The sequence below is a fragment of the Panthera pardus genome, unplaced genomic scaffold, assembly GCF_024362965.1.
Source record: "Panthera pardus isolate Hobbes unplaced genomic scaffold, ASM2436296v1 HiC_scaffold_3, whole genome shotgun sequence".
Classification (NCBI taxonomy): Eukaryota; Metazoa; Chordata; class Mammalia; order Carnivora; family Felidae; genus Panthera; species Panthera pardus.
In genome coordinates this window covers 25,955,636-25,969,615 of record NW_026526876.1, presented here as the reverse complement: position 1 = coordinate 25,969,615, position 13,980 = coordinate 25,955,636, and the positions used below count along the sequence as shown (strand labels likewise).

General features: G+C 50.7%; 1 protein-coding gene across 3 annotated transcripts in view; it reads right to left on the bottom strand.

Moving 5' to 3' along the window:
- Window positions 1-13,980, bottom strand: part of PRKCA (protein kinase C alpha) — a 400,238-nt gene that overhangs the window by 58,464 nt on the left and 327,794 nt on the right. For all 3 annotated transcript variants that reach the window (XR_002084981.2, XM_019466454.2, XM_019466455.2), the window contains one exon: window positions 131-268. Coding sequence is in view for 2 of the 3 variants with exons in the window: in XM_019466454.2 (XP_019321999.1) it covers window positions 131-268 (138 nt within the window). In the remaining variant the exon portion in view is untranslated. The remainder of the gene's footprint in view (window positions 1-130; window positions 269-13,980) is intronic.

Genomic DNA, 13,980 nt, shown 5'->3' with positions numbered 1-13,980 from the left:
AAACAGGTACAGAGACCAGGGAAATCTCGACGGCTGTTCTAGAAACCTCAGGGGGCCCAGGATGAATCCCAGCATTCTCTGCAAAAGCCTCCCCCACCCCGCCCCCCACCCCAGACAACTGCCCTCTCACCTTTCCAAAACTCCCCTTCCCCAGCACCATGAGGAAATTGAAGTCTGTGAGTTTCACTCTGTCAAGGTTGTTGGAAGGTTGTCTCCTGTCTTCTGAAGGAGTGATGACTTTGTTACCAGCAGGGCCGAGCTTCGCTTTCTAAACAACAAGCACACACACACACACACACAGGTGAAAACAATGGGTCACTGTTTTTCCCCCCAGGAAAAAGAATGCATTTAAGGAAGCTTGATGTGAGGTGGGAAGTGGGATGGGGGCAAGAAAAGAAATCACAGGGTGATGAAATATCCATTCAAAATTCAGTGGCTATATACTTACCCTAAGGGCAACGTTTTCAAAGTAGCAAAAAAAAAAAAAATAAAAAAAAAAATAAAAATTGCCCTTCCCTATTAAGAGACCACTCTTTACATAGATTACCCGAGAATCAAGTTGTGCGATTTTGCTGATCTTTGTTCTAGGGTGTAAAAGTCAACCTCTGGGGGACAAGTGCTTCACAATGGCTGAAGTAATAAAAGAAAGAAACTGTGCTCTGACACTTTTCTTATTTGTAGATTTTCCAATTTAAGATTCATCTGCATAAAGGCAACTTGTGCTCAAGGAAAAAAAGGAGGGTAGAGTCCCCTGGAGAGAAACCTCTTAACCGGCAAGCTGTGGGGATGATTTATTGCTACTTTAAAAGGCACAGTAAGAAGAACACAGGGTGTGTGTGTGTAAGTCATGAGGAAAAGAAACGGTGATATGCTTGAGAACCTGGTTTCACACAAAACACACAGCACCCTTTGAACCTGAACGACCCTTGGCCAGTGACCTGGCAGTTACCAGAAGGAGTTTTTGTAAGCTAGACTCCTGCTACCCAAAGGTGCTGGAGAGACCTCACCCTCGTTACTCTGCCTAAGAGTTAGAGACTCAGGTCAAAGGTGGAGGAGAGACAGAGGGCTCAGTAGAAAAGGACAGGCTCATGGGAATCACATGGGAAGGTCTCCACAATCAGCAAAGAAGCCTGTGGAGAATCTCCCGACAGACTCTGCATGTGGAACACCTGCCTGATGGTGAGAGAACCAGTCTCTGAACATGTCAGCTGCTGAAAAGGCCGGGGTCCTGCGGTTTGGCTGAACAGCCAAAGCCACAGCCCTGAGCCCAAGGGCAAAGACTGTCATTCTGCCTACATTCTTAAGGATAAGGTGCACTGCCCCTCCCCCCCCCCCCCCCCCCGCCCCAGCCCCAGGGCAGCAGACCTATGTGCAGGTGCCAGGACATCACTCAGGTGACTACAAGAAGGTGCAGGACACCTGCAGGCATTCTGGGTTTTACTGTGTGACCAAAACACTGTCAGCATCAGTTCTGAGCTCTTGGAGGAGGGGAAGACAGGGGATCTGACATGTTTTCTTTAGCAGCAGAGAAGGCTCTCTGGGAACCACCCATATTCCCTCTTAGGGCAACAGCATCCCTTCATCCCACACTTACTGAGTACCTCGCATCAGGCCCTGTGGAAGAGGTTGTGCGTTAGTGGAATGAGCCCCGGCCGTCTCTGGGCCCCCAGGCCTCAACACAGTGCTTGGCACAGGGTGTGCAACTCTACACTCTGGCTGAATGAGGAAATGAAGCGTGAATGTATCCATCAGATACTGTCAGGGGATGCTTTTCCTTGATAAAAATAACACGTTTGTATAGGGATCAAACCTCATGGCTTGAGTGTATATGCTTGGATGGGTTGAGCACACCTGCTGAAGCAGAGACATTAAGACACAGGGGGAAAAGATGGCCCTAATTTTTTTGCTACCAGGCTGAAAGTATTTAATACAGCTGTACTACATACACCTCTATGCGGCCGTGCCTGGTGGGAAACGCATGTGAACCTGGGGGCTGGTGGATACACTGACACTCTTTAAAGACAAAACCTGATCTGCAGTGATACATAAATTGGCCTCCACTTTGACAGAGGATGGAAGGAATTTTTAGACAGACCTGTGAGAAAGAGCCCGGATGTAGCCGCTAGGGTTACATCAGGAGCCCCCTTCAACTGCAGGACCAGCCCTGTCCTTTGGAAGCTGGGGCGCAAGGGTGGTTCTAGGGGTCCCAAACAGACCAGTTCGACCACTCGCCGCTGACAAAATCCAAAGGCAGACAAATGAGTTGGAGGTGCAACAAGCAAGGAATTTATTGCAGTGAGGCCAGCACCAGGAAGACAGCGGACTAGCGTCCCAAAGGCTGTCTCCAAAGTGCTGAAAACACTTCCAGATTTGTGTAAGGAGAATGTGGGACAAAGGCCGGTGGGTACACACAGGTGGGCAGTGAAGGCCAAGTTGATCACTGTCTTGGGGTCAATCGCGCGGGGTCTTGCTGGCTCAGGGCAGTCCTGATTGCTTGAGAGAGGGCAGTTTCGGTCCCCATCACGGGATGCTTTGCCCGCAGGGCCTGAGTTAAGAGAGAAGCTGGAAAGAAGAACTTAGTCAATTAGAAAGTACCGACTGAGGTCAACAGGGAGGTAGCTGATGTCCTCTTTCATTCCTAACATCTGCCCCAGGAACGATTCCAAAGTTGATAAGCTCTGTGGTGTGTGTCAAAGTTCGAAATAAACAATTGGGAAGTTTGAGAAGAGAATACCAACTCAGCTACTCTATTCTGTTCTTCTGATTTATAAAAAAGAAAAGTTATCAGGAAGAGGCACAAAGAGATTAATTTTATTCTGTCATTTTATTCGTGATAAACTGTGAAAAGATCCCCATACAATAGACTCAAGTCTCTGAGGTGCTTGAAACCATTGAAGGACGTCTTCACCCAGGTGAGGCTGTGGTTGAGCTGGTGCTGCCCGGGGGCCGCCCGGCTTCCACCTGAAGCGTGGGGGGTTCTAACCAGAGGTTCCAGACTCAGGCGATTTCCTAGAGCCCCTGCTCCTTCCTCCTTTGATGCTTCAGCACCACGGACAGTGGTGACTTCCAAAACAGACACTAGGCTTTTGACACACTGCCCTCCCTGGGGGCCATAACCGAGCAAAGACCCTGAGTTTTGTCCTATGGCCTTAGCCCAGTTATAGGGACAAGATTTTTCCCCAAGGGGATGTAAATGCGATAAAAGCGTTTCTGCATCCGAGTACTTCTCAACCCAACTGCAAGGGGATCTTAGACCCTGCTCAGAAGTCAATCTGTGAGGTCTGGGGGACGCAGACGGCATCTCCTGCTGCCAGGAGGTGAGGCCGGATGGAGGAAGGACCCCAGTTTCTTGCCCTGCCAGGGCAGATTCCCTTCTTGTGTTTCTCTAGCCAGAAGCAGAGCTGGGTGCCACGTGGCTGGTGGAGCAGAGGGCTGGTTTGGAAGGAGACGGGCCAGGCTCTGCCACACCGACCGTGTTCACCATAGGAGGGCTGGCTAGAAAGTGGCCTGACCCAGAGGGCGACATGGATTTCTCCCCAGCTCACGGCGGCCCTGAGATAGAAACTGCCAACCAGAGTGACGTGTCTTCCACATTTCCCCTTCGGAACAGGCTTCTGGAGTCATTTCCACACGGCCCCCTGCACGCCCGGCTGCCGGATGGCATGGAGCCGTCTCCAATATGGACCTTTCAAAGCCAGCCCTTCTAAGGCAGGCAATTCCACAAGATCGAAAGCTCAGTGGTCTGGGCCTGACTTTGGCAAGCCCCTCTCTCAGCCTGGCTCTAACTGATAGCACAGCTGGAGGAGGCAGCCGGTGGTGACCCTGGTAGCTGTACAGCTGCGGGCTGGTGGGGAGGCCAGAGGGCAGGGAAGGCAGAGGATCCCCAGGAGGGTGGGCTACACAGCCTCAACCTCCAGTCCACTCTCAGGCAGCCTCTGCCTCCAGATGTCCATCCTTCGCCACTCCCCATCCCCTCATGCTGTGGGAGTGCGGTCTGCCTGCCCCAGACTGTCCTGCCATGTCCCCCACCCCTTCCCAGGCTGACATCTGCCCTCCTGCAAGGCCTCCACGTGCTTGTCCTCTCTTCAAGGCCTCCCGCTATTTTCCCTCACAGTGCCCTGCTCTCCACAGCTCGTACGGCAACGTGTAAATACTTACAGGGTATTTGTTTAACGCCTCTCCCAGTAACACTTTACAGCTAACTTATCAGCAGGTCGTGCCAAATCTACCTGCAGATTCTGTCCAGAATCTGGCGTCTTCTCAGGGTGTCCTTCGCCACCTCTCTGTTGAGGGGGCCTCACTTTTAGTATCCCCACTTTAGTGACCTCCCTTTCTGGACATTCCCCGGAGGGATCCTGTCCTGCTTCCCTGGCTTCCCATCTAATGGGACAGAAAGAGGCCAAGTTGTCACAGTGGATGAGGCGGAGACGCTTGGCTGTCAGCTCTCTGACCTCGCTCCCATGGCTCCCTTGGCGGCTCTGTTCCAACCACACTGGCCTCCAGTCTTTGGCCGCCCTTCCCATAGCGGCCTCGCTACCTTGTTCGTCCACAAAATCCAGCTCAAGTATCACCTCTCCAACTTTTTGATGCCTCCTCCCCTCCTGGGATTTCCAACCTATGTCAGACTTTGTCTATGACCGGCCCACCTCCCCGGAGCTTTTGGCTATGCACCCCCGCGTGCATCTGAGGCTCCTGTTTGGGCCACGCCTGCGGAACAAGCTGGACATTCCCATGTTGGTGCCCCAGGAGGTCGTGGCCTCCTTAGGTCGTCTCCCTAGCACTCCAGTGGGACTGCGCTCCAGTGTGTCTACTGAGGTACCACCTGGATAACTAACATACCCTTGGCTGGACTTTCTCTCTTCCCTGGGTCACATCCCTACTTCCCTCCCTGCCCCCTAGGACTCTTGGAATTCCTTCCCAAATGGGCTCCTTGCTCTCAAAACTGTGTGGCAGAGTTGACTTCTGAGGAACCCAAAGAAACACATGTACCTTTTTGGAGGATTTACTGGTCTTTCTCACTAGACTTTGAGGCCCTGGAAGGCAGGGGGTCATCTTATTCATCTTTGTATCTTTAGGGCCAAGCACCGCACTGGGCACGTAACTGCACATTCACTGAATATCTCATTCATTCATTCATTCATTCATTCGTTCATTCAAAAACATACGTCTTCACTAAGCCCTACAAACAGAATTTGAAGAGGCCAAACCATGAACGGTGGCCAGCCAGATGCCTAACGTGAATGCAGAAAAGCAGCTGTTCCCAAGTATGTCATTTCAGAGAGCTGCCCCTGGACACTGAGCACCGTGCATTTGGATGTTCACATATGGAACTTCTTCCCTCAAGCAATCACTGGTCATTCTGGGACAGCCTCAGACAGGGGCTATGAGGGCACCCTTGCCTTTAGGAAGCTCAGCCACACAGTGACCCTCCCCAGGAGCCACGCTAGGCAAGTTAGCTGGACCAGCCGGCTGAAACATCCCCTTGGAGGCTTCTCTGAGGGGACATTCCTCTAATGGAAGCTCTGTCTGCACTAGACCTAGCTGGAACCTGCCTGAAGACCACCAATGAGCCTCTGGGCGATTTCTCTCTTTGAGCTTTTGAATGGGTCGTCTGGCAACTGGGCTCCGAGCAGGAGGAAGAGATCTGCCCTTCTCAGCTTGCGTATTGTTGACACAACACCGGTTGTCATGAACATAATTCAGGCTTCACCAGGAGTGCAAAGAAAACCAATATATGTCTAGGGATAAATCTGAAGCCAATAGCCTAACCGTAGAGATTTCAGCAAACCCGAGGAGGCCTCAGAATAAGCATGCCGACATCCTTCGCTCAGCAACGCAAACATGCCCTGTGCGGCCAGACGCCCCGCTGGGGTACGCGAGCAAACAGGAATTCGCACCCGGAGATGAGAAGCAGAGTGTCTCCTGAATACTGGAATCCAGAGGAGAGAGGAGAGCATCCACTGGGGCTGGAGACTGAAAGCACATACGAGGCTACTGGTAATGTTCCTTGCTGATAAATCCCAAATCTTGACTTCTCTCTCAGGACACATTTTGATTCGGCTCATGGGTCCTTGTGTGTGAATTTAGCACATTCCACCATTTATTCCACAAATATCTGTGTGTCTGTCATGACTCACACATGGGGTCAGATGCTGGGGAAACCAGATCGATACGAAGTAGCCTCTCCTCTGAAGGACATGCAGTGCAAAGGCACTGTGGTCTGTGCCCCTGTAATTCAGGGTGTGGTTTGTGGATCAGCTACGCTGGCACAACCAGAAGGCTTGGCAGAAATGCAGATTCCTGGGCCCCACTCCAGGCCTACTGAATCAGAACATGCATTTTGAACAAGACCGTCATGTGATTCCTGTGCAAGTTTCAGATGTGCTAGTCTAAGATCATTGACATGTTCCTCCAAGTTCAAAGTCCCCTCAGGGTCCCTGTGACCCTTTCCACCTTCCACAATCTTCAATTACCATACAAAATCAATGGCAAATTCTGGGAAGAGCCCCAGACTCTGACTGCAAAGAGTTGAGATCAAGTGTTGGCTTTATTCATTTTTGCTGTGTGACTCTGGGCAGACTGTACTGCCTGAGTATCAGACTGCTCATCTGTAATACAGCCGTACTAAGACCCCCGTATACCTGAGCTACACTGGAGGTGCAACGAAGAATCCTTTGCAAAAGCCCCCAGCACAGAGCTCCACACCACAACCTTCTTTCCTTTGCCCCAGGGAAGGAGACGCGACCCTTCGCCCAGCCTCCTGGCCTGCACCTGCTCCCTGACTACAGACTGAAGGCCTCTGTGAACAGCCGTGGGTCACCTGGGTCAGGGATCTGCCTCGCTGACTCATGGTCCCGAAACACCGTGACCTATGGATATGTGTCAAGGCCGCAGACAGGCTCTGCAGGGGCTCAGGACCTGTGGGCAAGCCGCAGCAGGTCCCTTGGACTTCCACGCTCCCGTGCCCTCCTGGTGGGGTAGGAGAGGAACTGGGTCTCAGCTCCAGCTACTCCCCGATTTCTGGAGCATCTTCTGGAACACCCCCAGGGGCTAGGACCATGCAGGAAAGGACCCTGACTTAGTACATGACACAGAATGTTTTAAAGGGGAAGTAAGACCGGAAATGATGACACACGGTGTTTGTAAAGAGAATACAGGGACTTCAACTACTGAAGCTTTAGCATGCTCTTTTTAAAATTAGACTAAAATGCAGCATGGTTTATTGGTTATGATTAAGCAATGCAGAATCCAGGACTGTAGGTTCCTTAGCACATCAGCAGGTCAAGTCCAGGCTCATGCTGCTATGTGGACCGCCAGGTGTGAGAACGGGCGACGTGCTCTCCCCCATGGGAACATTTCTTAGTAACTGACACGCACCTCATTTTACCCCACGGGCACATTCCCCAAAAGTCCTAGCAGTCTGCAACCATTGAAGGGGTTCACCAATTTAAAGGACTCCTAGGCGAGTTTCTGTAAAGCACATCATACAGGGAGAATCTGAGTCCCTCAAATGAATATTCTCACAGGGTGGGGTCAAAGTGCGTGTGTGCGTTAAATACCTATGCCTGAGGAGCGGTCGTGTGTGTTGTCAAAAGCTCTACACGTGTAGGTTGTTATTGGTGGGGGCGGGGAGGAGTTTCAAGTGAAAACTGAGAGGTGGATATGGGCAAACTATGGCACCGGGAGTTCACGAAGGATTGGACTGTGGTAGATGTTAGCTCTCTACTATCACGTTGGGCCATTTGCCGCTGCTGAGATGTGATGATCTGACCTACAGTGATGCCAATTCCAAACGCTTTAACACAAGACCATAGATGGTCTGCAATTTGTGAATTTTGTATAATGATTATACACTAGCTTTGGTGTATGGGAAGACAGACAGAACATTAAGACACGGAAAAGTGTAGAGTCCTACATTGCCAACCCCCAATACAACAGCACCCTGGCTAGCAATTCTTCTAGGGGTGCTATCTTATCCTCAGTAGGAATCCAAGCCCAAAGGTTCTTCTGTAGTAAGGAAGCAGAGAGGAAACCGTAATTCCAAGTCCCTTGGCAGGTCCACTGTAGGGGAAACCATAATTCCAAGTCCCTTGATAGGTCCACTGTATAATCATGGAACCTTTGGGTAACCCTCCAAAGTTTACTGTAATGCTTTCCGTTTTGTTTTAAATGTGCCCACTTGTACCGATCTTGTGAACGTGTCTTCAATAATATTGTAACTCTTGGCATAACAGAAAGCATGGTTTTGATGACTGTCTTTATCAAAGATGTTTGCAAAGCACAGAGAGAGGAATCTGACAACAGCAGGTTCTACTTCTAAGGTTCCAGGGGCAGACAGTCCAACAACGACCAACTGTAGGAGCAAATGAAGAATGGGGATTTCTTCTACTTATTTTTGTTTACAACAAAAATGTCCTGTGTTCAGGGCTTATCTGAACAATTCTGACAATCTAAGACTGATGGTGTTTTGGTGTTGCTCCATAAACACAAGTATCCGTGCCCTACATAACCAAGAACCTTGGCCCAGCATCTTAGCCCTAGGATAACATATTCACCTGCACCCAGTGCCGTGTTTGTTAGATTGAGCGGTTTCGGGAGAAGAAAAACACAAAGGAACTGAAGGCATTTTCGATGATCCCATGAACGGAATACGGCCGGTGTGTTTCTAACAAGCCATGAGTCATGACATCTACTCTGTAATCGGGCAACAGGCTAAAGATGATGTGCTACAGTCTCCTGGGTAACACAGTTGGAGTAAATAAAATGCTTGCTATTCTCTGGCTAAATGATCTTTCATCTTCTGGAACATGCCAAGCATGCTTACCACCCGAGGGCCTTTGTACTTTCTGCTCGGTCAGGTGATGCTTTACCGCTGAGGCTTCGACACGGCCCCCCACCCTCTCCTTCCTGTGGCGTGGATTCCCTCACGGTCCTCTCACTACCTAGCATATGTTTCTTCTCCCTCCACTGGAAGGGACCTTATCTGTTCTGCTCACTGATGGATCCCCAGGGCCTGAGAGAGCGCCGGGCACGGTGCTCCTCACATACCTTTACAATGAGTGGACGGATGTGGACCCTGCGGGAGACGGTGATTTTGAACGCAATATTTTTTAAGAGGCAGAATAACTGCTTTTTAAATAATTTCTATGACAATGCTGCTTCTTGTTAGAATAGTAGCACTGGATCATTTTAGAAAATTTCACAGGCACGGGTACGTGAAAACAAAAAAAAAGACACCTTGAAATAGCCATACCCAGAGATCATCACTGTTAACATTTTGGTATGCATTCTTCTAATTCTCTTCACGTTTTCTTCTTTTGACGTCTACAGAATTACATCGCTGGCAACCCGCTTTACGCCTTCGTGTGCTGTAAACGTCTTACGTAATAAGTACTCGTCCACCACATGGTTTTACTGACTGCGTAATACTCCACTGTCTGGCTCCACCTCAGTGTACTTAGCCCTTCCCCTATTGCTGGACAGCTATGTTGTTTCCAATTTTCAGTAACACCCAGAGGAACAACTTTATAGTCCAAATCTCTATGCACGAAGTCCAAATAGTCCAGATCTCTATCCGGGCTCCCTAGGATAGATTTCTGACATGGGATGGCCGGGTCAAGAGGTACATTGCAAAAGCTGATGCCCAATGCCACACATTTGAACCTGACCATGAAGTGTCAGAGAGAATGGAAGTAAACCCAGAGAGTCAAGGCAACCCGATTCCTGAAGACAGGGTCTTGGTTTCTTTTAGGACGTGTGTCTGATTTTGTGGCTGAAATACCTGTTTGTCCTTTTTTCTTGTTTTTTTTTTTGACCCCCCCCCCCCAGCCCCCCACGGCCTTCAGATTCAGTAAGCCAGCCTGAAACTACAATCTGGAGGCGCTGGGTCAGGCGATTCCTTCTGTACAGGTATGTCAACACCTGCCGACCGGAGTTTCCTCCTGGAGTCGGGGTCACAGGTGAACAGCAAATCACAGGTGAGCGTCATTCATTCTGCCGGCAGCTGCGGGGAGCTCCTCAGAACCAGAGACTGTCAGCCGCAGAAGTGTCCTTGGGAAGGTCTGATCTGCCTTTGGTGCAGGTAAAGGCACTGGGGCCTAGAGAGTGAACTCCACTACCCGTGGCCACTGCGCCGAGCCGTGGTGGTACTGGAGGAAGACGTCAAGGATGCTAGCCTTCCTCTATAGTGGCCCTTGGAACAGGACCCTATGCCACCTGGCAGAGAACCACTCCCCTGTGCTAAGAGTTGCCTCATCTGGGATGCAATGTTTTACCAACGGCACAAGGGTGACAGAGCGCTCAGCACTTGGAAGGAAGTTGGAGAGAAGCTAACCTGAGACACCCATGTTACAGACTGCGGACGAGGCACCTGGGACCTGGTGGGCTAAGTGATGTGTCTAAATCAGTTCCCCTCCCTGAGCTCTGATCTCTGAATTCGGTGGTCACCCTCCTATATCAAGGGTAGGCAAATGTCTTCCGTAAAGGGATGGATAATGAGTATCTTCGGCTTTGCCAGTCAACTATTCTGTTTTAACAACCCGATTCTGCCATTGTAGCGTGAAAGCTACATGGATGGATGAATGAGCGAGGCTGTGTTCCAATGAAATCTCATTTGCAGGAACAGGCAGCAGCCGGAATCTGGGCTGTTTGGGCTGTAGTTTGCCAACCTTTGCCCTATATCCCTGTAGTGAGATTCAAACAGACGTCTGTATCTCCTTGCTAGCCCGTCAGAATGGCAACAATTAAGAACCTCAAATGCACCTGAATGATTCACTCTTCCACGATGCCTGATGTGCTCACCGGGACAGGAACAAGTTGTTTTGCTGCCAAACGACGTGGTGAGTGAAGTACTTAGTCAGTAGAGCAGAAATTTAGGGGAAACCACATTAAGTCCTTTTCTTAAGAAGAAACATTTTTATGGACACATCCACTTAGGCTGCTGCCAGTGCTGAAATGAATTCACAGGAAGCCAGCAGGCCTGTTGTCATGGCAACCGAGCCTAGCATAAGGAGGAACGTGGGGCCCGTGACATATTAGCGCTCTGCCCAAGGTAGGGAAACACAGAGCACTTGGTTCTTCTTGGTGTACTGAATATCACACGCCCCTAGCGTCTTGCTGTGTTGTTTCCTTTTCCGCCAACCTAGTGTTCCCCTATTTCCCAGATCAGTCTGCTAACTGCTGAGGCTGACTGCTGCGCGGTTATCAGGCTGGAGTATTACCGCATGTCTCACCTGATACACAGATGCTGGGAAGGTTGCTGCCCTTAGTCCTCCCCAGGCGCTAAGATTCCAGACTTCAGGGAGGGTCCCAGGACCAAAAACTTCCCCTAAATTTTACCCTTTGCAAAAAAAGATGGTCTCTCACCAGGGGGTGATGGCAGACATTTGTCTGATGCCTTTGGGAAGGCATGATGGGAGTGGATGTGGCCGTGGCACGGTACCGATAGAGCATTTTCGGCACCTGGTACTTCTTAGAAACCTGTAATCCTTCTCCTGCCAGGAATGTTCCCCTCTGGGGTTAATACTGCACTGGCTTTATGAGTCAGCTCTGGTGGGGTCAGGAGCCACGTGAACTCCTGGAAGCTATCAAAGTAAATGGTTTTCCGGACTGTCAGCAAGGCTGCTTAGAAGTGGGGACTTCTCTGCTGCTAAGAAAGTGGGGTGGATAGGAATGGGCTGGGGCTCACACAGGTCAGAACAGACCCCAGGAGTCACTCAGACCCAGAGAAAGCCTGGACTCCTGGCTTTCCTGGCACCTTGTCATTCCATAAAACCGAGGAACAACGGGGGACATAAAGTGATGATGCCGTCTTCACATCCATCCAAGAGTAAAGAGATACAGTCACAAGTTCCTAACTAAGGTGTGCAACTTTCCCTGGAGTCTTTTATTTGCAAGTCTTGACTGCCCTCTTGTGGTGTTGCTTTTCTGGAGCGACTGCGTTTCGACTGGGATCTTTTAGTAGAAATAGGCCTAAGGTTCCCTGGTCTGGCCTACAGAGGTAAAACTCCTACGAATGCTCAAATGAGACACCGATCGTATCTTCCCAGTTAGACCTTTGTAGGAGAGGACTCAAATCTCCAGCGTCAGAGCTGGGCCTCTGCGAGAGGCCCGTGGTCTGTGCACCGATGCCAGAAGTGTGTTTTAGAGTCTGTGCGTGCTTCATTTCTAGAAAACAACATGTCGACGGTTCTAGACCTAGGATTCTTGAATCTTCTCCTCTGAGCCCAGATTTTGCAAGAAGCAGGGAAAAGGAGGCAGGGAGGGCTGTGAGGGAACGGGGGAGTGGCCCCGGGGAGCCTCTGTGTTTATCTTAAAGGTAGAAACACAGAACAATCTAGGAAATAATGAGAAATGATGATAGGCACAGGAGCGCAGAATTCAATAAAAAAAGCCCACTGGGGAAAATTCAGTTGGAGCTAAATGATCAGAGAATAGCAGCTCCTGAAATCAACTGAAGAAATAAAACACCAAAAACCCACAACCAAGCCATAACTGGCAATAAAGTCCACCTCCCTAGGGAAAGTTCCAGACACTTCCCTCCGCCGCTGTCCAGCTGCTGCCGTAGAGGGTGAGCAGGACTGGGCATCTAGCGAACGAGGCCCAACCCCACCTCCTCAGTCAACACAAACAAAATGATCCTTTCCCCAATACTAGATATGTTTGCTTGCTCATTTTTTTTTTTTTTTTATCACAAAATGTCTCTGACAGCAGTAAGCATTTTGAAAGTGGAGCCGACTGCAATTAAATTTAGCACAACGTTTCCGTGACCATTGATTTCACCCTGTCTTCACTGAGAGTTTTAAGACCGCACCGGTTTTTAAAAACGAGGGACCTGATTATAGCTCAGTGGGACACCTGCTTCCCAGGCTAGCCACAGCTGCGCTGTCTGGGCTGCTCTCTGGGCCCCCTGGGGACACTGGCTGACAGGGAAGCTTGGGGACGCAAAAGGTGAGGAGCCTGTCCACCAGATGTGGACTGCAATACCAGTTACGGCACTGTTGACTTCTCTGAGGCCTCGGTTTCTTCATCTGTAAAATGGACTGGACATCCCCACCTCCTCCTGTGTGGGGAGCCCTCGCTTCCTATAGTGAAAGGGGCATAATCGGAGTTCAGTAGCTGCTGCCAGGCCAGAAGAGAGATTCCTCCCATGCACAGCAAGCAGAGAGGGGCACAGATGAAGGAAAGGACATACACGGGGAGGGGGATCCCCACTGCCCTAGGGGGACGTGGCCAAGCAGTCCACGCGTGTTTGCTTTAAGAGCTGGTCTGCAGGGCAGGAAGGGCCTTTGAGGAGGAGCTTTGGGGAGGGTGTGTGTGTGGCTCAGAACGGGGGAGGGGGGTTGGGGGGGGGTGGGAAGGGGGGTGTTCCCTGCCTGGAAGTGGGTGGGGATCTTGAGTCCATAAGCTGGAGAGAGCTAGTAGAACTCAAATTCTTTCAGTTACTGTGATCCCACCGGTACCTACAGGCTGCTGGGGCCCAGGGAAATGTGGGCTACAAAAGGGACACCCCCAGTAAGAAATGAGACCATGGCTGCTTCTCCCAGCTCCAGCCACCAGTTTCCGTGCAAATCTGGCTGCCCACCCACGGCCGCTGGTGACGGTGGTGGGTCCTGCCTGCCTGCTTCTTCCCGGCGTGTCCACACAGAGGAATGGTCCCCGGGGAGCCGGCGGTGGGCTGATTACTGACAAGTCTATTCTCAGAAAGAGCCACTAGGTGAAGATTAGTTCACGCACAAGCAAGCGATACCACCCTGCGAGCAGGTGTGAGCGAGGACACCCCGTTTTCACTGCCTGCATCGGGGCACATTTCCGACAGGCAGGTGACATTCTCTTTCTCAGATAGCACGATCTGTGCTTCTTGTCCTGAGACCCATAACAAAAGGCACAGGAAACAAGACGTGTGCGTGGACGTAAAGCATGTGGGATAAGAGGCACTGCCGACACCTCCCGACACCGCTCTTCAGTGAACTCAGGACGGTC